The sequence below is a fragment of the Hypanus sabinus genome, chromosome 6 (genome assembly GCF_030144855.1).
Source record: "Hypanus sabinus isolate sHypSab1 chromosome 6, sHypSab1.hap1, whole genome shotgun sequence".
Taxonomy (NCBI): domain Eukaryota; kingdom Metazoa; phylum Chordata; class Chondrichthyes; order Myliobatiformes; family Dasyatidae; genus Hypanus; species Hypanus sabinus.
This window is the reverse complement of record NC_082711.1, coordinates 182023675-182049043: the sequence shown is the minus strand read 5'-3', so window position 1 is coordinate 182049043 and position 25369 is coordinate 182023675. Positions and strand designations below refer to the sequence as shown.

Sequence of the window (25369 nt, the reverse complement as noted above, 5' to 3'; positions counted from 1 at the left end):
GTTGACAGAAGTTTGTGTGGAGGACACTTTGCATCTAATGATCACCATGCCATTAGTTTCAAAGTAAATATGCAAAAAGGTAGGTCTGGTTCATGGGTTCAGATTGTAAATTGGAGGAAGGCCAATTTTAATATCAGAAATGATCTGGCAAGTGTGGATTGGGACAGATTGTTTTCTGGCAAAGATATACTTGGAGAGTGGAAGGCCTTCAAAAATGAAATTTTGAGAGTATAAAGTTTGTTTCTTCAGAATAAAAGCTAAAGATAACATGTGTAGGTAACCTTGGTTTTCAATAGATATTGATGCCCTGGTTAAGAGGAAAAAAAGGTGTAGGCAGGTAGGAACAAATGAGGTACTTATGGACTATAAGAAATGCAGGAGAACACATAAGAAATAAATCAGAAGTGCTAAAAGATGGCATGAGGTTGCTCCAGAAGACAAGGTAAAGAAGAATCCCAAGGGATTCTACAGATAAGTTAAGAGCAAAAGGATCGCAAATGGCAAAATCTGTCCTCTGGTAGAATACTAATCCATGTGTGGAACCAAAACAGATTGAGATCTTAAAGAAATATTTTGCATCTGTATTTAGTTAAGAGACAGACCCAGAGTCTATAAAAGTGAGGCAAAGTGGTGTCAACTTCAAGAACCCTATACAGATTACGGAGGAGGGGGTGTTTGCCATCCTGGAGAAAATCAGGGTGTATAAATCCTGAAAGACTGGGAAGGTATTCCCTTGGACCCTTTGGGGGCAGGGGGAGTGCAGAAATTGCTGGGGCCCCAGCAGAGATATTTAAGTCATTCTTAGCAATAGGAGAGGTACCAGAGGATTGAGGATAGCCATTGTTTTTCTACTGTTTAAAAAAGGCTCTAAATATAAACTAGATACTATAGGCCTGTGAATCTGACATCATTTGTGGGGAAAGTTATTGGAAGGCATTCTAAGGGACAAGGTATATACAGTAAGTATTTGAATAGACATGGGCTGATAAAAGGATTGTCAGCATGGCTTTGTGCATGGTAGATTATGTCTAACCAATCTTATAAGGTTTTGAGGTAGTTACCAGGAAAGTGGTTAAAGGAAAAGTAGTGGACTTAACTGCCTGGACTTTAGCAAGGCACTTGACAAGGTTCCGAATGGGAGGTTGTTCAAGAAGGTTCAGTCACTCGGCATTCAAGATGAGATAGTAAATTGGATGAGACATCGACTTTGTGGGAGAAGCCAGAAAGTGGTAGTAGATGGTTGCCTCACTGACTAGAGGCCTGTGACTAGAGGAATGCCACAGGGATTGGTACTGTTGTAGCGATGTACTACATACAGAGCTAGAGATGACACGCAGTTGGTAAGTCGTTTCGAGACTAGTTTATTCAAACTTTGCAGCGCTGGCATTTAATCCCTAGCGCCCACCCTCTCTGGGCGGAAATAACATCAGAGGTGCATTACCAAAGTCTCCCCCCGCGCGCTGGCTGTTTGTGAGCCGGTTTGCCGGCGCAGAAAGTGGGTCGCCACATAACCCCCCTCCAGAACCAGCGATACACCCCCCAATGTCCACAGTCTGGATCAGCCTCTGTTTGGGAGGTCTGCCTCTGCGCCGCGGTGCCTGAACTTCAACTGGCTGCGCCAAGTCCACATGGGCTGGTTTGAGTCGGTCCACTGTGAAAACCTCCTCTCTCCCCCCAATGTCCAGAATGTATGTGGACCCGTTGTTGTTGATCACCTTGAACGGCCCCTCATACGGCCGCTATAACAGTGCGCCGTGCCCGCCCCTTCGTACAAACACAAACTTACAGTTTTGCAGGTCTTTGGGTACATGGATCAGGGTCCGTCCATGCTGTGAAGTTGGTACAGGGGCCAGGTTGCCGAGTCTTTTGCGTAGCCGGTCCAGGACTGCTGCAGGTTCTTCCTCTTGCCCCCTTGGGGCTGGTATGAACTCTCCCAGGACGGCCAGGGGCGCGCCGTACTCCAACAAGGCATGCAGATCCTCTTTGGGCGCTGTACAAATTCCAAGCAGGACCCAGGGAAGCTCGTCCACCCAGTTAGGTCCGCTCAGGCGGGCCATGAGAGCTGACTTCAAGTGAAGGTGGAAGCTTTCCACCAGTCAGTTCGACTGTGGGTAGTAGGTAGTTGTGTGGCGTAGCTGCGTTTCCAACAGGCTGGCCACAGCCGACCACAGGCTGGAGGTGAACTGGGCGCCTCTGTTGGAGGTAATGTGGGCCAGTACCCCGAAGCGTACTACCCAAGTTGCGATCAGTGCTCGGGCGCAGGAATTGGCAGATGTGTTGATGAGCAGGACAGCCTCTGGCCACCTCGTGAACTGGTCTACCATAGTTAGGAGGTACCGCGCTCCTCCGGACACTGGTAGGGGGCCCACGATATCCACATGAATGTGGTCGAACCTCCGGCGGGTGGATTCGAACTGCTGCGGTGGGGCTTTAGTATGCCGCTGCACTTTGGCTGTTTGGCACTGCGCGCACGTTCTGGCCCATTCACTGACCTGCTTGTGAAGTCCGTGCCACACGAACTTGCTGGAGACCAGCTGGACGGTTGTCCTGATAGATGGGTGCGCCAAACCATGTATGGAGTCGAAAACTTGCCGCCTCCAGGCTGCCGGGATGAGGGGCGAGATTGGCCGGTAGCCACGTCACACAAGAGGGTCCGATCACCTGGGCCTACGAGAAAGTCCTGCAGCTGCAAACCCGAGACTGCAGTCCTGTAGCTGGGCATCTCGTCGTCTGCCTGCTGCGCCTCCACCAGTGCTGCATAGTCCACACCCAGGGACAGGGCCAGGGCCTGGACAGCTGGTCTGGAGAGTGCGTCCGCCACGACGTTGTCCTTTCCCAAGACATGCTGGATGTCTGTCGTGTACTCGGAGATGTAGGACAGATGTCGCTGCTGGCGAGCCGACCAGGGACCGGACACCTTCGTGAACGCGAAGGTCAACGGTTTGTGGTCCGTGAGCGTGGTGAACCTTCTAAGAAGAACCTGAAATGCTGGATTGTCAAATACAGTGCCAACAGCTCCCGGTCGAAAGCACTGTACTTGAGTTCGGGTGGTCGTAGGTGCTTGCTGACGAACGCCAGGAGTTGCCAGCGCCCCTCGATGAGCTGTTCCAGCACCCCACTGACTGCTGTGTCGGATGTGTCCACCGTGAGTGCGGTCAGAACATCCATTCTGGGGTGCACCAGCATCGTGGCATCTGCCAAGGCTTCCTTGGCTTTAACGAAAGCGGCCACGGCCTCCTCGTCCCAAGTAATGTCCTTGCCTTTACCTGACATCAGGGTGTACAAAGGGCACATGATATGGGCTGCTGAGGGGAGGAAACAGTGGTAGAAGTTCACCATACCAACAAACTCCTGCAGGCCTTTGACCATGTTGGGCCGGGCAAAGTGGCGGATCGCGTCTACCTTGGCGGGCAGAGGTGTTGCCCTGTCTTTGGTAATCTTGTGCCCCAGGAAGTCGAGGGTGTCAAGACCGAACTGGCATTTGGCCGGGTTGATCGTGAGGCCGAAATCACTCAGGCGGGAGTAGAGCTGGCGGAGGTGGGACAGATGCTCCTCACGACAACTGCTGGCTATAAGGATGTTGTCCAAATAGATGAACGCAAAGTCCAGGTCGAGTCCCACCGCGTCCATTAGCCGGTGGAACGTCTGTGCAGCAATTCTTCAGGCCGAACGGCATTCGGAGGAACTCCAACAGGCCGAATGGGGTGATAAGTACTGTTTTGGGGAAGTCTTCAGGGTGCACCGGGATTTGATGGTATCCCCGAACAAGGTCTACTTTGGAAAAGATTCTTGCCCCATGCAGGTTTGCTGCAAAGTCCCGTATGTGCGGCACCGGGTAGCGGTCTGGAGTGGTAGCTTCGTTCAGTCTGCGGTAGTCGCTGCGTGGTCTCCAATCAGGGAGAACGTCTGGAAAGTCTCGGCATGTACCAGTCTTTTCCCTTGCAAGTCAACCAGTAGGCTGTGAGCTTACAAGAAGTCCGCCCCCAGGAGTGGTTGGGCCATGGCAGCCAGTGTGAAGTCCCACGTGAACCGGCTGACGCCGAACTGCAGCTGCACTGTGCGGGTGCTGTAGGTCTGTATCATGCTGCCATTTGTGGCCCTCAGAGTGTGTCCTGGCTTCCTGTTGCGGGTGTCATACCCCGTCGGGGGCAAGACGCTGATCTCCGCTCCGGTGTCGACCAAGAAGCGGCGTCCCGACTGTTTGTCCCAGACGTACAAGAGGCTGTCCTGGTGGCCAGCTGCCAGTCATTAGTGGCAGCTGGCCCTGGCAGGGCCTGCAGGGCAGGCGACAACGGCAGGCTTTTGTGCCCCACCGCTGGTGGTAGAAACACCACTGTTCACTGGCCTCCTCACTCCTGCCTCTGTGTTGTGTGCACCCCGCCGGGCCTGGTCTGGTCCGCTGTTGGGCGCGTGGCCTGGTAATCTGACCGACGGACGCCACGCTCTCCCTCTTGGCTTTCCACAGCGTGTCTGCCTGGGCCGCCACCTTCCAGGAGTCGCTGAAATCTGCGTCGACCAGCAGCAGATGTATGTCCTTGGGCAGGCGCTCTAGGAACGCTTGCTCGAACATGAGCCAGGGCTTGTGTCCGTCAGCCAGGAACAGCATCTCGTTCATCAATGCTGATGGCAGTCTGTCTCCCAAACCGTCCAGGTGAAGCAGGCGGGCACCCCGCTCACGCCGTGAGAGGCCAAAGGTCTCAATGAGCAGCGCTTTGAATGCTTCATATTTGCCTTCTTCCGGGGGTGACTGTATGAAATCTGCAACCTGGGCGGCCGTCTCCTGGTCAAGGGCGCTCACCACGTGATAGTAACGCGTGGAATCAGAGGATATCTGCTGATCTGGAACTGGGCTTCTGCTTGGCTAAACCACACGCGTGGTCGCAGCATCCAGAAAGTCGGCAGTTTCACCGAAACTGCGTGAACAAATGAAGAGTTGGTCATCTTTGGTCCAAATCCCATTAGGACCGTCAGGGTCACCAATGTAGCGATGTACTACAAACAGAGCTAGAGACGACACATAGTAAGTCGTTTTGAGACTAGTTTATTCAAACTTCGCGGTGCTGGCATTTAATCCCTAGCGCACGCCCTCTCCGGGCGGAAATGACATCAGAGGTGCATTACCAAAGTCTCTCCCCGCGTGCTGGCTATTTGTGAGCCGGTTCGCCTGCGCAGAAAGTGGATCGCCACACTTTGTCCATTGTTGTTTGTCATGTATATCAACGATCTGCATGAAAATGTGGTTCAACAAATTTGCGGATGACACCAAAATTGGGGGTGCCATAGTCAGCGAGGAAGGCTATTATGGCTTGCGGAGGGATCTGGATCAGCTGGAAAAATGGACTGGAAAATGGCAGATGGAATTTAATGCAGGCAAGTGCAAGGTGTTGCACTTCAGAAGTACTAAAAAGAGTAGGTCTTAAACAGTGAACAATAGAGTATTGAGGAACATGGTCGAACAAAGGGATCTGGAAATGTGTCCTCCGTCAGTTGTGGTCAACCATGGGTACTGTGCCTCTGGTATAGCCTCTCCAGGGCGCAAGCCAGGGCAGAGTTGATATGGAGATTCGTCTGTTGCCTTTGCAGTGGGTCCTCCCACTCTCCATGCTGGCGACAGGTCCAAAGGAACGACGGAAGTCGATACAGTTTGGTGCCAGCAGCATCGCAGGAGTTGCCGTGCCAGGGTTGGGTACAGAGTCAGCCGCCTTCAGGACTCCGACTCCGGATTTTTCCTCGGTTTACTCCCAAAGCCTTTTTTCGTGTGTGGGGAATAACCGCAAGGCAGCAGAGCTTTGAAATCGGAGTTTTTGCCTCTCCAAGATGAGCTACCATCCGTGGTTAACGAACCCCATATGCCCGGAGCAACTGGTTTTAAGGTGCCAGTGGCCTGCCTTTGCCCTTTCTCCTGTCAGTGAGAACAGCTCTGCCGGGCATCATAACTATGCCACACATGAAGGCCAGGTTGTCAGAGGCTGTTTGAGACGCACGCCATGAAGAGCATTTGTTTAGTCGTGGGAGCTCCTCCCTGCTACCACCCTTCGGCTATGACGTAATTCATTGAAAGTGATGTCACAGGAAGATAGGGTTGTAAAGCTTTTGACATATTGGCCTTCATGAATCAAAGTAATGAGCTCAGAAGATGGGATGTTATGTTGAAGTTGTATAAGACTGATGTGGCCTAATTTGGAGTATTCTATGCAGCTTTGGTCGCCTACCTACAGGAATGATGTAAATAAGGTTAAAAAAAAGTACCAAGAAAATTTATAAGGATGTTGCTGGCTCTGGAGCACCTGAATTATATAAGGAAAGAATGAATGGTTTAGGAGCTTATTCCTTGGAACATGGAAGATTGAGAGGAGGTTTGATAGAGGTATACAACATTGAGACATAGATAGGGTTAATACAAGTAGGCTTTCTCCTACTGAGGTTGGATGGGACTGCATCTAGATGTCATGGGTTAAGGGTGAAAGGTGAAAAGTTTAAGGGGAGCTTAAGAAAAACATCTACTCAAAGGGTGGTGAGAGTGTAGAACAGGCATGGGCAAACTACGGCCCGGGGGCCATATGCGGCCCGTTAAGCTTTTTAATCCGGCCCGCAGAACTTGATGAAATTATATTAATAAACCTTGTTAACGTTTTTTCCCCGCAATTCTGGCGTTTTCCCAATAGATGACGCACTATATACATTTGTGGCGACCCATTTCCTGGCACATCCAAACCGGCTCACAATTAGCCAGCATTCCGGTTAAGGGAGATAGCCTGCGGGGATTTGCCAGCACAGAGCTTTGGAGCCTCTGCGCCACGGGGGGGGGGGGGGGTGGTGGCAGGTTGAGGGAGGCTTAAAAGTGAGGCTGGGGATTTCGAATAAAGTTTTTTTTTTCGACTGCAGTTACCGACTCCGTGTCGTAATTTTAGTGCTGCATGTAGCACACCGCTACACATTGACCTTTGTTGAGGTGCAGCGTATTACTCCACATTTGCGCTTTGCTCTTTGTTCGGCTCGACCTATTTTTGTGAACAGGCGTTCAGCGTCATGAACATCAACAAAGCCAGCCACAGATCCAAGTTAACTGACCAACACCTCCGATCCATCCTGAGAATCGCCACAACAAAACTAAATCCAGACTTTGATGCGCTGGCTAAAAAGGGAGACCAACAACACTGTTCCCACTGAAATTAAAAATAAGTTTCTTCGTTGTGTTATGTAAAAAATGCATTTGAAAATATTTTTTTCAATAAGCCTTACATGTTACATGTCATTTCTGTTAAGTGATGGACATGAGTAGTGCGCAGGTGCACATACGTTCTCAAAATAAAAAATGCGCTCCAGATCAAATAACGCGCTCTGCATACTGGCGCGCTGTCACTGTTCTGTCCTTGTGCTGATCGTTGTTGAGTTTTGGCACGGGACAATTGAATAAGAAGGAGCAGGACAAGTAGACCTGCATCTCCTACCGTTTTTGAAATAAAGACAGGCAGGAGGACAGTGATGATGATAATATCTTGAAGGATAACAGAATTTTCAGTGCTTTAAAATAATAACTGTTACTATTAAAAAAAGCTGTATTTTATCAATTTAATTTTCAGTGTTTTAAAAGTCATTTCAATAAATAACTAAATACCATGGGACTTCAAAGACAGATATTTTGTTGTAATGCATTAGTTCATTTTCAGTTGAAATTAATGCACATGTTTTCTACATATCCCATGATATTTTATTTTCTCTTATGAGGTGTATTACCAAAACACTCCGTCCATCTGCTCCTGGTCCGGCCCCCCTGTCAAATTTTAGAACCCTTTGTGGCCCACAAGTCAAAAAGTTTGCCCACCCCTGGTGTAGAATGAGCTGTCAGCACAAGTGAAGTGTGTGAGCTCAATTTCAACGTTTAAGCAAAGTTTTGATATGTACTTGGATAGTTGGAATATGGAGGGCTATGGTCCTGGTGCTGGTTGATGGGATTAGGAAGTTCAAATTGTTTAAGCATGGAGTAGAGCAGCCAAAGGACCTGTTTCTACGCTGTACTTTTCTATGATTCTATGAACCATTAACCAGAAGTTGGAGAACTCATTGTTCATACCAGCAGTTGTCGACTACCCAGGTACAATATGGTTGAAATCTAACAGTTACTAATTTTGCAGTTTTGCTTTTTAATTTAATCACTAGCTGCTCACGCCTTCAACAGAGCATCTTTCCTTGTTCGACATGTTATTGGACTCACATGGATAACAACAACTGGATCCTTATCATGCTGCTCCAAATATTTCTGCAGGACAAATGAAGCACCAAGTAGGCAACAGAGCTGTCAGCTCTCTCAATCCTGGTGACAACAGTGTCTACCATCCTTGACTGCTATCTACAATAATAACTGTTCAGCTATGGATTAGGTTACTCATACTTCCTGTAACCCCGTTCTTGTCCATACAGTGAACTGGAATCTTAAACCTGTTAGATAATTTCAAGGTCTGAGTCTCCTTCAATACTGCTCCTGGATTTTTCTACCTGCTTCACTCACTGTATCAGTTTCCTGTTCCTGACCACTGACTGAATTTCATGTAGTTAATCTGAAGCATATGACTCTCCTGAAACACACATCCAGCTAACTCTTCCCCCTTCCTGATGTGTCAGTGTTTGGAGCTCAGGTTCCAGCTCAACAGCTAAGACCATAAGACATGGGAGCAGAAGTAGGCCATTCGGCCCATTGAGTCTGCTCTGCCATTCAATCATGGGCTGATCCAATTCTTTCAGTCACCCCTTCTCCCCATACCCTTTGATGCTCTGGCTAATCAAGAACATATCTGTCTCTGCCTTAAATGAACCCAATGACTTGGCCTGCACGACTCGTGGCAACAAAATTTCATAGATTTACCACTCTCTGACTAAAGTAATTTCTCCGCATCTCTGTTCTAAATTGACGTTCTTCAATCCTACTCCCCTACTATGGGAAACAACTTTGCCAAATCTAATCTGTTCAGGCCTTTTAGCATTCAGAATGCTTTATGAGATTCCCCCACCTTCTCCTGAACTCCAGGGAATACAGCCCAAGAGCTGCCAGACGTTCCTCATACGGTAACCCTTTCATTTCTGGAATCATTCTTGTGAATCTTCTCTGAACCCTCTCCAATGTTAGTATATCCTTTCTAAAATAAGGAACCCAAAACTGCACACAATACTCCAAGTGTGGTCTCACGAGTGCTTATAGAGCCTCAACATCACATCCCTGCTGTTATATTCTATGCGTCTAGAAATGAATGTGAACATTGCATTCGTCAACTTCACCACCGACTCAACCTGGAGGTTAACCTTTAGGGTATCCTGCACAAGGACTCCCAAGTCCCTTTGCATCTCTGCATTTTGAATTATCTCCCCATCTAAATAATAGTCTGCCCATTTATTTCTTTCACCTAAGTTTCCAACATTGTATTTCATTTGCCAGTTCTTCGCCCATTCCCCTAAGCTATCTAAATCTCTCTGTTTCCTCAACACTACCTGCTCCTCCACCTATCTTTGTATCATCGGCAAATTTCGCCACAAACACATTAATCCCGGGGATGGAGTTTCAAGATGGCGACGTAAACATCTGCCTTTTAGGCGCTCTTCATTTTTTCAACTATAATCACCCTTTAATCAAATCTTTTCGAACTTAATCATATGAGTTGCTACTTCTGATTAACTTTTTTTTTCCTAAAACAATATTTGATCTAATCTTATCAAACTTAAAATGGCTACAAGCAAGAAATCGTCTAAGGATCTTTTATCCATCGACATAATTTCTAATCTACTGGATGCTAAACTTGCGGGTTTGGAAGGCAGGTTAGAAAGTAAATTGGAAAGTAAACTGGCAAGTTTGGAAAATAAGCTTACCATGAAAATATCTGAACTTGAAGAAGTTGTTAGATCGCTTGAAACTAAGCTTCAATCGCAGGCATCAGATATTCAGCGGCATGAAGATAAGATTACGACTCTTGAAAAATTAATTTGTGAAAAAGCACGTACAATTGAAGCGCTGGAGAAGAAGATAGAGTCGACTGCTAAAACTATAGATCAGTATAAGTTTAAAATTACTGATCTCGAAAACCGATCTCGCAGACAGAATTTGCGTATCATCGGATTTCCCGAAAAAGTTGAGTCCGGTGATTTAACTGAATTTTTCTCTAAATTATTGTGGGAAATTTTCGGTGATGAAGGTTTGCATACTAAACCTGTTATCGACCGCGCTCACAGAGTTGCGAGATTTTCGGCTGTGACTGGTAAACCACGAGCGGTGATTGTTCGCCTTCATTATCCTCGGGAGAAAGAGCTTTTAATTCGATTAGCTCGTAAAAAAAGGTATGATTTCTCACAATAGCAACACATTTCGAATTGTTGAAGATTATTCATTCGAAGTAATGAGAGCGAGAATCGCTTTTAAACCAGTGATGGCAGAGATTCATTCGATTGGACTTAAACAAGCTTTAATATATCCAGCGAATCTTAGAATTACGTTGAACGACAACAGTCAGCAATTTTTTAACACTCCGGAAAAAGCGAAGAAATTTGTTGAAGAATATCGATCTTCTAGTGCAACTTGAACTATGTGTTATGTTGAAGATTTTTCGGAGAGAGGATGCCATTTCATTTTAAGTTTTAACCTATGAAGCTGGGTTATAACTTCTTATCCTGATCTACAGGTCTGGTTTCTTTTTTTTACTGTCATCATTGTTTATCGATGCTCTTTTAATTTTTATAATATCCTTTTTTTTATTCTTTTTTCTGTTTCGGATATACACGTTTATATTTTGTAATAATGATTTACTTTTTTTTCCAAGATGTCGTTTCTTCTTCCCATAAGACTTTGCTTTCTGTAAGCATTTATTTGTTTGCCTGTACTTAGAAATGGGACGAATGTTTTGGATTTTTTGGTCTTTTTTTTATATATTGTAGTGTCTTTTATTAAATCCTTTTTTAAATACTATTTTGATAACTTTTATTAAATTTTTTTTAATAGATTGCTGAACTTACATTTATATTTTGTAATATGGCTTTTTCAAAATGTCATTTCTTCTTCCCATAAGTCTTTGCTTTTGAAACGTCATCTTTCTTGTATTTGAACATGGAATTTTTTTTAAAGGTATATTACACTTTCAAATTTTAATGTTTATACTTTTTTTATTAATGATTGTTTTATTATATTATTTTTTTCATTCTGACTGATATATATTTTCTCTTTGCAACCCTATATTTAAATCTGGGTGTTATATAGTTTTTTTAAAATCTTTTTATGGAGCTGCCATCTTGAAATGGGGGTATTGTTAGTGTTAGATTATGCGCCTGCCGCTTGGCTTTCTTTCGAGGGGTGGGGGGAGGGGGGAGGGATCTTCTTTCACGCTTTTGCTTTTTATTTTTTTGCTTTTGGTTTATGGGCCGACTTTAAATTATTAATATTGTTGAGGTGTCATGTTCTCCGGTTGCTCCTGAATCAATTTTCCTTCTTCCTGAATTGGGTTATGTGTCTTTTTAACCTTTTATGATACACACAACTAATATTGGCATGATGGATAAATCTATTAACTTTATCTCTTGGAATACTAATGGTTTAAATCATCCGATTAAATGTAAAAAAATATTTAAAGTATTCCATAGATTGAACGCTAATATTATCTTTGCACAGGAGACCCATATTAGGAGGGAGGGTAATCAACGTTTTTTTAGGTTCTGGAAGGGTCAACAATTTCACTCGAATTGTACCGCCAAAATTAGGGGTGTGTCTATTTTTATAGACCCCTCAATTTCGTTTACACATCATGAAATTACTTCTGATCCACAGGGCAGATTTTTGTTGATAACTGGTTCACTTTTTAATCGAAAAGTGGTTCTAGTTAATATTTATGCTCTAAACTTTGACTGCCCTGAATTTTTTAAACGTTTATTTACTTCCCTTCCTAATCTAAACGAATATATGTTGATAATGGGTGGAGATTTTAATTGTTGTCTGAATCCTTCGATGGATAGATCTAAACCTATCTGAACTCTTCTGAATAGATCAGCCTTACTTATTAATTCTTTTATGGTTGATTCGGGAATTACTGAAATATGGCGGTTTTTGAGCCCTAACGATAAAGAATTTTCATTTTTTTCACATGTATATCATAGTTATTCTAGAATTGATTATTTCCTTATTGATCATCGGTTATTAACGGATGTTATTGATTGTAAATATGATTCTATTACTATTACGGATCATGCACCTTTGAAGTTATCTATCAAGATTTCGGACTTTTCCAATAATACTAGATCTTGGAGACTTAACGCTACTTTGCTTCAAGACCCAGAATTTATCACCTACATAAAACAACAAATTGACTTGTTTTTCTCAACAAACTATACTGAAGAAATTGACAGAGGAATACTTTGGGACTCTTTTAAGGCTTTTATCCGTAGACAAATTATCTCACATTCCGTTGGTAAAAGAAAACAAAGATATTTAGATATTGCTTTATTAGTGGATAAAATTAAGGAAATTGATAAGATTTATTCCGTTACTCCTACCAAAGAACTTTATAAGAAGAGAGTTGAGCTTCAAATGGAACATAGCTTATTATTATCTTCTTCAATTGAAAATCAATTAATCAGGACCAGGGCTCAATTCTATATTCATAGTGATCGAACTGGTAAACTGTTAGCTAATCAATTAAAAGCTATTTCGACTAAGCGACAAATTATTAAAATTCGTAAACAAGACGGTAATCTAACTACTGATCATAAAGAAATCAATAACACTTTTCAAGATTTTTATAAATCTTTATATCAATCAGAATTTGATGGTGACCTGTCCATGATGGATAATTTTTTTAACAATTTGAATATTCCTAAACTGACAGATGAAGATCGCAGCTTGTTCGATGCTCCTATCTCTATGGCCGAAATAGGAGAGGCTATCTCATCAATGATTTCAGGGAAAGCTCCTGGCCCTGATGGTTATATTGTAGAATTTTTAAAAACTTTTTCTTCTTTGCTTTCCCCTTAGTTATGTGAAATCTTTAATGATGCATTTGCTAAGAAGAGATTACCTCAATCTTTTTATGAAGCTACTATCTCTCTAATTCTTAAAAAAGATAAAGATCCTACTTTATGTACATCTTATTGCCCTATATCATTATTAAATGTAGATTCTAAGATTCTTACAAAAATTTTAGCCATTAGATTAGAAAAGGTACTATCACAGATTGTTTCAGAAGACCAAACTGGTTTCATTAGGAATCGGTATTCCTTTTTTAATGTTAGGAATTTGATTAATATAATTTATACTTCATCACCCACAACCCCAGAATGTGTTATTTCATTAGATGCTGAAAAAGCTTTTGATAGAGTTGAATGGACATACTTATTTAATGCATTGAGAAATTTTAATTTTAGTCCTAATTTTATATCATGGATTAATTTAATATATTATAAACCTGTTGCTTCTGTTCTTACAAATAATTATAGATCCTCTTTTTTTCAATTATCTCGTGGTACGAGACAAGGTTGTCCCTTAAGTCCTTTATTATTTAATATCGCATTAGAACCTTTAGCCATTGCTATTCGTGAATCTCCTAATATTTTTGGTATTACCCGTAATGAGAAGTTATACAAGTTATCACTTTATGCTGATGACTTGCTGTTATATATTTCTGATCCTGACAGGTCTATTCCCGCTATTTTATCCTTGTTGGTTCAATTTGGTAGTTTTTCTGGTTATAAATTAAACTTGGATAAGAGTGAATTATTCCCCTTAAACGCGCAAACTTTATTGAATGACAGGATACCATTTAAAGTTGTTACTGATAACTTTATCTATTTAGGTATAAAAATTACCAAGAAATATAAAGATTTATTTAGACTGAATTTTTTACCTATGCTTCATCAAATTCAACAACTTACTACAAGATGGTCTCCCTTATCCTTATCATTAGTGGGTCGGATTAATGCTATTAAAATGATGATTTTACCGAAATTTTTATATTTATTTCAAGCTTTACCAATTTTTATTCCTAAATCTTTTTTTGACAACATTGATTCAAAAATTTCCTCATTTGTGTGGCAAAATAAAAACCCCAGGTTAAGTAAAAGGCAATTACAAAAATCTAAAAAAATGGTGGTTTAGCTTTACCTAACTTTAGATTTTACTATTGGGCGAATAATATTCGTAACCTAATGTATTGGAAATTAGATTTGGATTCACCATTGTGCCCACAATGGGTAAATTTGGAATGTGATGAGGTAAAGGGATATTCTCTATTCTCCGTTCTTGGTTCTTTTCTTCCTGCTGATTTAGTTAAATTCAATAAACAGATATCTAATTCTGTTATCAAACATACATTATGAATTTGGTTTCAATTTCTTAAGTTTTTTACTCTGAAAAACTTTGTTCTTGATAGCCCTATTTTACTTAATTTTTTTTTCAAACCTTCCTTGACAGATCAAACTTTTAGCATATGGAAAAGGAAAGGCATAAAATGTTTTCGTGATCTTTTTTTTGAAGGTACTTTGATGTCTTTCGACCAACTTTCCAACAAATTTAAATTACCTAAATCTAATTTTTTCAGATATCTACAAATCAGAAATTTTTTACATAAAGTTCTACCATCTTTTCCCAATTCAACTTCAATGGATTTCTCAGATTTGATTTTTACCTTAAATCCTTGTCAGAAGGGATTAGTAGCTTTTATTTATAATATGATTATGAAGATACAACCAGAAATATCAGATAGAATTAAACAAGAATGGAAAAAAGAACTTCGATATAATATATCAACAGATAAATGGGAAAAAATTTTACAAATGGTTAATTCCTCTTCTATATGTGCTAAACATGCTTTAATACAATTTAAAATTGTACATAGAGCTCATATGTCTAAAGATAAGCTTGCTCGATTCTATTCTCATATTAACCCTCAATGTGACAGATGTCATTCAGAAGTGGCTTCATTGACCCATATGTTTTGGTCATGTCCCACTTTACATAACTATTGGAAGGACATATTTGCTACCATTTCCTCAATTTGGAATATCGATTTACAACCTCATTTTATTACTGCAATTTTTGGTATACCAAATGAGGATGGTAATCAGTTTTCCCCTTCAATCAGACGAATGATTGCTTTTGTAACATTAATGGCCAGAAAGTCTTTATTACAAAACTGGAAAGAAGTAAATCCTCCTACCACGTCTCAGTGGTTTTCTCAAACTATTTCTTATCTGAGCTTGGAAAAAATTAGAAGCACTATTTTTGACTCATCAATTAAATTTGAAGAAACTTGGGGACCGTTCATTCGACATTTTCATATGAATTAATTTGGCCTTTTCCAGACCTTTCTGCTTATTCTTGTTCAGGTATGGAGTTTCAGAGTTTTTTTGACATTATCATATACTTATAAACTGTTATTGTTGCCCATGCTAGTTTAGTTTAGTGGGTTTTTTTTCTCAATATATATTTTTTACATATTTTCAATTTTTTTTTTCTTTTGACAATTATTTTTGGGTTTTTTTCATATATAGTTATATAGACTTGATTGATTAATGTACTTTTTTTGTGGATGTTTAATAGGATATTGTTATCTTATTACTAATGCAATTTCAAGTCTATTGTATTCATAACCTATTCATTATTATGTTATGTTTTTTTAATATATATATGAAACTCAATAAAAAGATTGAAAAAAAAAGACAAATACATTAATCCCATAGTCCAAATCATTGACATACATCGTAAAAAGCAGCGGTCCCAACACTGACCCATGTGGAACTCCACTGGTAATCAGCAGCCAGCCAGCATAGGATCCCTTTATTCCCACTCTCTGTTTTCTGCCGATTAGCCAATGCCCCACCCATGCTAGTAACTCCCCTGTAAGTCCATGGGCTCTTATCTTGCTAAGCAGCGTCATTTACCGCACCTTGTCAAAGGCCTTCTGAAAATCCAAGTATACCACATCTACTACATCTCCTTTATCTACATTGCTTTAATTTCCTTAAAAAATCGCAGTAGGTTAGTCAGGTTGGATTTTCCTTTCAGGAAACCATGCTGAATGAACCAGATTTTGTCAAACAGTCAACACTTTCTACGGATGTAGTCACTAGGATGATCGCATTTATTCAACTCCCATCAGATGTGTGGGGTTTGTGCACTGTTAAATCTTTGTGGCTGGTATTTGTTCTGTTCTGAGCAGTGTCCCGTGATGATATTGTTCTGATTTATGTTAATGTCGCTGTAATTGTAGATGCTGTGAAACTCACATCCAGTATGACTGTAAAGTCAGTGATGTACATCATCTACACCAGGGGTCGGCAACGTTTACCACTGAAAGAGCCAATATGGACCCATTTCCCACAGAAAAGAAAACACTGGGAGCCACAAAACCCGTTTGACATTTAAAATGAAATAACACTGCATACAACGGTTTTTTTTGCCTTTATGCTATGTATAAACAAACTATAATGTGTTGCATTTATGAAATTGATGAACTCCTGCAGAGAAAACAAAATTTCATTTCTGCATGCAACAAAAACATTTTGAACTCCGAAAAAAAGACGTTGGGTTGAAGGTTACTCCATAGGTAGCCTCCCTTGGATCGAAGAATTAAAAGAAAGCGCGCACTGGCGGGTGTCAGGCATTGGCAGTGGTGATGTATATTAATAGCGATAAAAAACACGTTGTGGCGGTGTAGCGCTACATGCAGCGCTAAAATAAAGACACTGCAGTCAAAGGTAACTTTATTCGAACTAAACAGCCTTGATTTAAAGCCTCCCTTAACCCGTCTCCGTGGGCGCGGATGCTCCAAAAGACACGTACTCACAAACCCCCATAGGCTATCTCCCTTAGCCGGAACGGTGGCTAATTGTGAGGCGGTTCGGATGTGCCAGGAAATGGGGTCTCCACAATGTTTTTAGATTGTACAAGATCACCATAATCTTCAAATTTCGAATTACATTTCAAAAACTAACAAACTACGCTCCGGAGCCGCGGGTTGCCGACCCTTGATCTACACAAAGTAGAAATCTGTAAAGGATAACATTTAACAATAGCTGCACTAGAAGTGCCCCGACATTGACACTTCCCTTTATCATGTTAATCATGTGGTGCTTGAACTGAGCTGGCTTTTTCCTGCTAAGTGCCAGTCTTACCGAAGGGTCTCTATCTGAATCATTGATTCTTTATTCCCCTTCATAGGTGCCACCAGTTCCTCCAGAACTTTGTCTATGTTGCTCTGAATCTCGAGCAAATGCAGAACCTCTTGTGTTTATGTAGTGCTAAAGTAGCCCTCAGGATTCTGAAGTGCTTGCACCATAATGTTGAGAAGGGTAAACAAGTTTGTAAATAACTCGTATATTTTTTGATAGGAATGGTCTTCTGCTTTCAAAGTAATTCTGTAACCTACTTACAGTTTCAGAACAGCAGAATTCAGAAGCTGTTTTACTTCTGGTAATGCCCCCCCCCCCCCCCACTCACCATTCCCCATTCTTATTTCCTTCTCAATTCATCTCCTTACCTGCCTATCACCTCCCTCCCACTTTTCTTTCTTCTGTGGTCTTCTGCCTTCTATCACAATTCCCCTTCTGCAGCCCTGTATCCCTTTCACCAATCAACATCACAGCTCTCTACTTCACTCCCCCACCCCCCACCTCCGGTTTCACCTATCACCTTCTAGTTCTTCCTCCCCTCCCCCCACTTTCTTAATCTGACTCCCTTTTTTTCCCAGTTCTGCTGAAGGGTCTCAGCCTGAAACGTCGACTGTACTCTTTTCCATAGATGCTACCTGCCCTGCTGAGTTCCTACAGCATTTTGAGTATGTTGCTTGGAGTTCCAGAATCTGCAGATTTTCTCTTGTTTGTAGCTGTTTTGATATGCTGAATTTCATGTGAGAAATGGATGGTCAAATGTGCCCACTGGTGCAAAATTAATAACTGAGGGAATGAAATACTGAACTGGTTAATATTGATTTTTGTTAACAGAAAAAAGCTGAAGAAGCTCACAAAATACTTGAAGGTCTGGGCCCAAGAGTGGAGTTGGTAAGTGTATATTTAAGTTTCAGTTGTTGCATTCTCCAAGATATTAGTACTTCCAGTGGTAAGTGCATTACATGTGTTTTCGGCTCTGCTCAGGGATTGTAGTTGTTTACCATTGTTCACACTCTGCATTCATTGCTGGAGGTCAGCTCATAAGAGGAAAAACAGGAAGAGCTGCAACTAGCAGCCAAAAATGACATCTTAATGTCAATGATTCTCTTGTATGTGGTTCGTTGCTTTTTGTTCATGATGAGCATTAGTAAAGTACAATAATTTGTGTCAGTAAGTCATGGTTGTGAAAGTTTAGATTTTAAACATTCTAATAGAATTTCAGTTTTGAGTTTAAGTAATGTCTACAGGGAACAGTTAGTGATAAGATACTGGGGTATAGTTCTGGTTGGCAATAACTGTTACTTTATGACTGATACAGTACAGATGGGTATGTTTGACGTGATATCAAGATTTGTTCTGGCAGATGAAGATCTATTGTTGGAATCTTGAAAAGCATAACTTGCTGGAGGAACTCAACGGGTCAGGCAGCATGTATAGTGTGAGGAGTTTGTGGTTGATGGAAAGGGTGGAGAAGGGGATTGAGACAGGGTTTTGGGGGCCTGATGGATCAGGAGAAGAGAGAAAATGGGCAGAGGGATACAATTACCAGAAGTTCAAGAATTCACTGTTTAAGCCATGAGTTGTCGAATACCCTGCAGAATGAGAAGTGCTGTTTCTCTCATTTGTGCAGTTTGCACTGAGATCCTCTGGTGTTCGGTGTTGGTCCAATTTATCAAATGAATTGTGTTCTGTACAGCTTGAGGATCACATGATTTTTTTTATTCTGGAATTGTTATATCAAGGATTGCCATGTGAGTAAGGGGCTTTCTTTGATTTTATACATTTAATAATGTAATATAATCAATAACTTCAGATATCACCTGGTCTTTCTCTTTTCAGCCACTTTACAACCAGCCATCTGATACGAAGATTTATCATGAAAACATCAAAACGTAAGTGGTATCTAGAAATCTGTCTAAAATCTTGACAGGATGAGATGGTGTGTACCGAGGGTTTTTTCTTGAGAACACCTTGCTGAAGCTCATTCTGTTAAATAAGTTGTATGTAACTCCTAATTTGCCATCTTTACCTTGTTATTGAGGTTGTGTTTGACTGCCAATCCCTTTGCTTTTATTGGTTAGTATTATGAAGCTGTAATCTAATGGTCACCAACCTTTTTAAACCCAAGATCCTCTACCTCAACCTTAGTGAAAGGCAAATCGACCCCAAATCAATTAGTTACACGCATGCGCACCGGGCAGAAAAGTCCGGAAGAAAAACCCCACAACCCAGAAGTAGAAATAATGTATGTGCACCAGGGGTCACCACCCTTTTTTTGCACCGTGGACTGGAAAGGTGCAGCTAACTCGTATCGTTTCCTCAGGACCCAGTGTTTGGGGATCACTGAAGTACACTGTAGTGCATAGCGGGGGAGCTGTACACATGTGCACTGGGCAGAAGAGCAGAAAGAGTGGAACTAAAACCCCGCAACCCGGAAACAATCCCTCAGCAGCATTTGTGTATTTATTTTTCATTTTTTTCTGGGATCTACTGGGAAAGTCTCAAAGATCGACCAGTCAACAGGTTGGCAACCACTACTGTAATCATACATTTTAAATGGCTAGCTTGCCTCATGAGACCTATTATGGTTTGCATTTGGTAGCAATGGTCAGACATTGCTTATTTATGTGAGGCTAGGTGCAGTGTAGCTCATCATTAAACTACTATGGAAAACAATGTAAAAAAAATTCTAGAAATCAGAATCAGAATCGGGTTTTTTAGCACCGGCATTTGACGTGAAATTTGTTATCTTAGCAGCAGCAGTTCAATGCAATACATAATCTAGCAGAAAGAAAAAAATAAATAAAATAAAGCATAATAAATAAACAAGTAAATCAATTATGTATGTTGAATAGGTTTTTTAAAATGTGCAAAACCAGAAATACTGCATATTAAAAAATAAGTGAGGTAGTGTCCAAAGCTTCAATGTCCATTTAGGAATCGGATGGCAGAGGGGAAGAAGCTGTTCCTGAATCGCTGAGTGTGTGCCTTCAGGCTTCTGTACCTCCTACCTAATAGTAACAGTGAAAAAAGAGCATGCTCTGGGTGCTGGAGGTCCTTAGTAATGGACATTGTCTTTCTGAGCCACCACTCCCTAAAGACGTCCTGAGTACTTTGTAGGCTGGTGCCCAAGATGGAGCTGACTAGATTTACAACCTTCAGCAGCTTCTTTCGGTCCTGTGCAATAGCCCCTCCATACCAGACAGTGATGCAGCCTGTCAGAATGCTCTCCACAGTACAGCTATATAAGTTTTTGAGTGTATTTGTTGACATGCCAAATCTCTTCAAACTCCTTATAAAATTTTGCCTTCTTTATAACTACATTGATATATTGGGACCTGGTTAAATGAAATTTGTACACCCCTTAAGATTTAGCCTGAGCACTGGCACATCTTGAACCGCATGTCTTGTCTTTTGCATTTTTCTTGAGAAAATTATTTCCTCAATTAATTCCCCATTTATTGCTCCTTTGTTTACTAAGTGATCACATACAGATATAATGGGAATATCTGAGTTATTGAATCTGTCCCAAGCTGCATTAATGGGCAAAGGTAGATGTCCAGTTGACTGCAAAAACATTGATTATACTATATAATGAAATTGAAGTTATGAGAAAATATTGTTGACAACTAATACTTATGGCCCTTATTCTGGCTTGTCCTGCATATGGAATTTCCTTTTACATCAATCCTATCAGCCTTTTTAAATTTTAGGCTTCTTTCATTTTACCAGGTCACACATACCATAAATTATTCTATATAATAACCTTTGAATTGTCAATTCCCCTCTTTTTTTCATAGTTCCTCTTGCACTCTGTAGCCCACTCTTGAATTTGCATTTTATACCTTTAAAATGAACTTCTGGAAAACTACAAGAACATCAAAGACTGTACCTGACTTGAGCTCTCTTCTTCAAGCATTCCTCTGCCTTTAAGCAGTTTTCTGTCGTGTATAAATGAAATAAATAGTGTTGCTTTCACTGTGCTTGTGATTTTAAAAAAAATGCAGTTCAGCTTGCTTGCTCCTAGCGACTTTCTACTTGTTCTGATTTGCAGGATTCCTCTATGACAGGGGTACCCAACCTTTTTTATGCCATGGACCCCTACCGTTAACTGAGGACAGAGCCCCTGCTCTAAGACCTCTATCAATGAGTAAATCCTTTCATTATTCTCTTCAGGGTGTAAACATCCTCTTTCAGCATAATTATCAGTTGTTATAAACAAAATACCAAAAGTTTGTTGATGTAATGGACTGGATCATAGTTCATCTAGCCCACACTCATCCCCTGTGCTTTTCCCACGGTAGAGCCCAAATCCTGCTCCCAGTCTACCCTGATGCCCTAAGGGAACTTGCTATTGAAAGCTTTGGGAAAAATTTCAAGTTTCTTTGTTGGTCAGAGACATTAAATGACTGTTCAAATGTACTTGAATCATTAGTAAGTAAAAAAAAATTCAAAAATTGTGTGCTAGAAAGCAATTATAAACTTCAAGATCAAGTAAGATAACAATATGAAGCTGATGCACAAGATTAGGAGCAAGCTAATCCATTTGATGCAGTTAACTAGCAGTTGTCTGGAATCACCAGCTGAAAATGATCAAATTCCAGCCTTGTACTGTAATTCCATCTGGAGCAGTGTTGAGCATGGAAACATAATCACCGAAAGGGGTCCTTTTGGCCCACTGTAATGTCTATCCACTCTATTTGCCTATATCCTTCAGTGTCTTTCCTATTGAAAGACTGTATCAGTTCAGTTGCCCTTTAAACATTATAATTCTGTCTGCTTCCACCATCTTGAACAGCTCATCCCAGATACTCTCTCTCTAGGTGCTAGAAAGCAATTATAAACTTGGTATGTTCGTTGATCTTATTGGGGCAATTTCTTTATTCAGAAGTTGGCTAGAATGTAGAAATCATTCCCATAAATACATCCAAGTTATTCAGTAGATATTAAGCAGAAGCTGGATAAACAATGAGAAAAGAAGATTTCTTGTTGCATGTTTCCTGTCCCATTCAAAATATTCCAAATCATTTCATAAACTGTGAAATGGGTCTCTTCCACTTTACTTTATTCAGACCTCAATATCCCTTGATGTCCCTGGTTCCCTATACTTGTTATCCTTACAGTAACATCTTGGCCTTGAACTCTAGCTATTTCTTCTTTGAATGTTTTCTATTTTACACCCTCCTACATCTATGGTCTTTAAATTTAACTGCAAGTAAATGCTTCTAATCTACCCTTGCCAATTCCTCCTTTAAGATCATGAAATTGTCCTAATTGAGATCTCAATTATTATGAATTTTTAGGTGAGTGGGCAAATTCATGGCAGATGCAATTTAATGTGGATAAATGTGAGGTTATCCACTTTGGTTGTAAGAACAGGAGAACAGATCATTATCTGAACGGTGGCCGATTAGGAAAAGGGGACCTGGGTGTCATTGTATACCAGTCATTGAAGGTGGGCATGCAGGTACAGCAGGCAGTGTAAAAGGCAAATGGTATATTGGCATTCATAGCAAAAGGATTTGAGTACAGGAGCAGGGAAGTTCTACTGCAGTTGTACAAGGCCTGGTGAGACCGCATCTAGAATATTGTGTGCAGTTTTGGTCCCCTAATCTGAGGAAAGACATTCTTGCCATAGAGGGAGTACAGAGAAGGTTCACCAGATTGATCCCTGGGATGGCAGGACTTTCATATGAAGAAAGACTGGATCGACTAGGCTTATACTCACTGGAATTTAGAAGACTGAGGGGGGATCTTATTGAAACATATAAAATTCTAAAGGGATTGGACAGGCTAGATGCAGGAAGATTGTTTCCGATGTTGGGGAAGTCCAGAACAAAGGGTCACAGTTTAAGGATAAAAGGAAAGCCTTTTAGGACTGAGGTGAGGAAAAACTTCTTCACACAGAGAGTGGTGAATCTGTGGAATTCTCTGCCACAGGAAACAGTTGAGGTCGGTTCATTGGCTATATTTAAGAGGAAGTTAGATATGGCCCTTGTGGCTAAAGGGATCGGGGGTATGAAGAAAAAGAAAGTACAGGGTTCTGAGTTGGATGATCAGCCATGATCATACTGAATGGCGGTGCAGGCTCGAAGGGCTGAATGGCCTACTCCTGCACCTATTTTCTATGTTTCTACCCAATTAGCCTTTTCCATAACCATTTTAAAATACAGAAATATGGCCACTATCTCCAAAAATGTTCCCAGATACTCATTCTACTAGATAAACAACATTCCCTAGAAGACCCAGTAATGCTTCTTCCCCTGTTGGTCTGTCTACACACTGCTACCCGCTCTACTAGACGAACAACATTTCCCAAGAAAGCTAAGGAATGATTCTTCCCCATTGGTTGATTTACACAGTATATCAAAAAGCTCTCCAAGACACCTCAGAAATTTTACTGACTCTTTTTAATCCAAAGACAACCCAGCGTTCAAGTTCAAGATCACTATTGTCACCATACCATAGCATAAATACCATGAAAATTAAGATTTTTTTGGAGCAGCCCAGTATATTGTTACTACACGAGCACAAACTTTTAAGTCAACATAAACTATTAATATACTGTAAATTATACATACACATCTGCAAAATAACTGAGATAGAAAAAATGATTTAGTCCGAGGTAGTGTGAAGGTTTTACAGTCAGTTCAGGAACCTGGCAGCAGTGGAGGAGAAGCTGTTGTTGAACTTTGAACTCTGGGTCTTCAGGCTCTTGTACTTCCTGCCTGATTGATAAGAGGGCATTCCCCAGATGGAGGGCAGTCCCTAATGATGGATGTCACATTCCTGAGACGTCACCTCATGTACGTGTCCTTGTTGGTGAGGAGACCTTACTCACAATGGAGCCAACCAGTTAATATTCAAGACATTTGAATTCCCCAGTATAACTCCACTTTTACTGTGCCTCACTGATATCTGCCAACATATCTGTTCATCCATTTCCTGCCAAGTCTAGGAAGGTCTGTGATGACACCCATTTTGTTTTTAATCATTAACATATAGCATCATTCGAGAAGCCTTGTAGATATCTTCTCTCAATAATGAAGTAATGCACCTTTTGACTAACGGTGCAATACATTATCCCATTTAACTATCTCCTGTTTTACCTGAAAATTGTATCCCTTGGATACTGAGTTGTCAGTCTCAGTGACTGCACAACATCATAAATCTTCATGTTATTCAAAGCATTAAATTTATCTGCTATACTGGTTGTACTCTGGGATACAGATCAGCTGAAATACTGGGCACAGTGGTGATAGAATTTAATATGGACAATGTTGTAATGAAACTTGAGAAGTCAAATCTGATGGGATATATAGAATAAATGGTAAGGATCATAGGAACACCAGTTTAGCATTGCATCACCTTGTTCCCTGTCAAGGAGTTCACTAATATTTGTGTTATCTGCAAACTTAATAAGCATTTTGTAGGAGGCAAGGAATTGTAAAAGCAGACTTGTATTCATATTGTGTTGGACTCTATCCCATATTCATTTTTAATTCATGGATTTTGAGCATTAGGAAAAGGAGCATCATAATGACCACTGGTTGAGGTCATTGCTGGACTTTCTGTTAGCTTCAGAATAGAAGAGAGATTATTGGATGTAATTTCTCTATAACCTTATTTCACTCATGAAAATAGCAGAAGTAAAATTAGAAAATGCTGGAAACACTTTACAGGTCAGGCAAGTTCTTTGAAAAGAAAGTTGACATTTTGGGACCAGGATCCTTCATCAGAGAGGAGAGGGATAAAACAAGCTAGTGTATGGAATGTATGAAGCAATCTTCCCTTTGTTCTGTCCATTCCCTTCCCCACCTTTTCTGCTACCCATATTTTGTTTTCTCCTTCCCCATTCTGATGTGGTTTCTTGGTTCTGAAATTGAAAATGTTAGCTCTTTCTTTTTTCTGACTGACCAGCCAAGTATTTGTGCCATTTTCATTTTCCAGCAATAAGAGGGAAAATGGGAAGAGCTGAAAAGAATTTTTGGATACACCATCTTTTCCTGTTCTTTCAGATGTGTATTGTAGGTAGTACAGATTTCAGAATTATACAGGAAAGCAGGTATTGCTGTTGCCTACTGGAGGATTAACTTTGTGCTTGGCTTGAGTCTTGATCTTTAACATGTACACACAGATGTGGCTGGAACTGAGGGTGGGAAATGTGGGTGAGCTGGTGGTCAGATTCATGGGGTCTGTGTGCAGATGGAGTGGGACAGATGAACCAGAGCTGGACTCT

General features: G+C 41.1%; 1 protein-coding gene across 17 annotated transcripts in view; it reads left to right on the top strand.

Annotated features, from left to right (window-relative positions):
• The window catches only part of ncor1 (nuclear receptor corepressor 1), a 270800-nt gene that overhangs the window by 75207 nt on the left and 170224 nt on the right, over nucleotides 1–25369 (top strand). For all 17 annotated transcript variants that reach the window (XM_059973760.1, XM_059973765.1, XM_059973762.1 and 14 more), the window contains exons 7-8: nucleotides 17965–18021; nucleotides 18970–19022. In XM_059973760.1, coding sequence (XP_059829743.1) covers nucleotides 17965–18021; nucleotides 18970–19022 — 110 coding nt within the window. The remainder of the gene's footprint in view (nucleotides 1–17964; nucleotides 18022–18969; nucleotides 19023–25369) is intronic.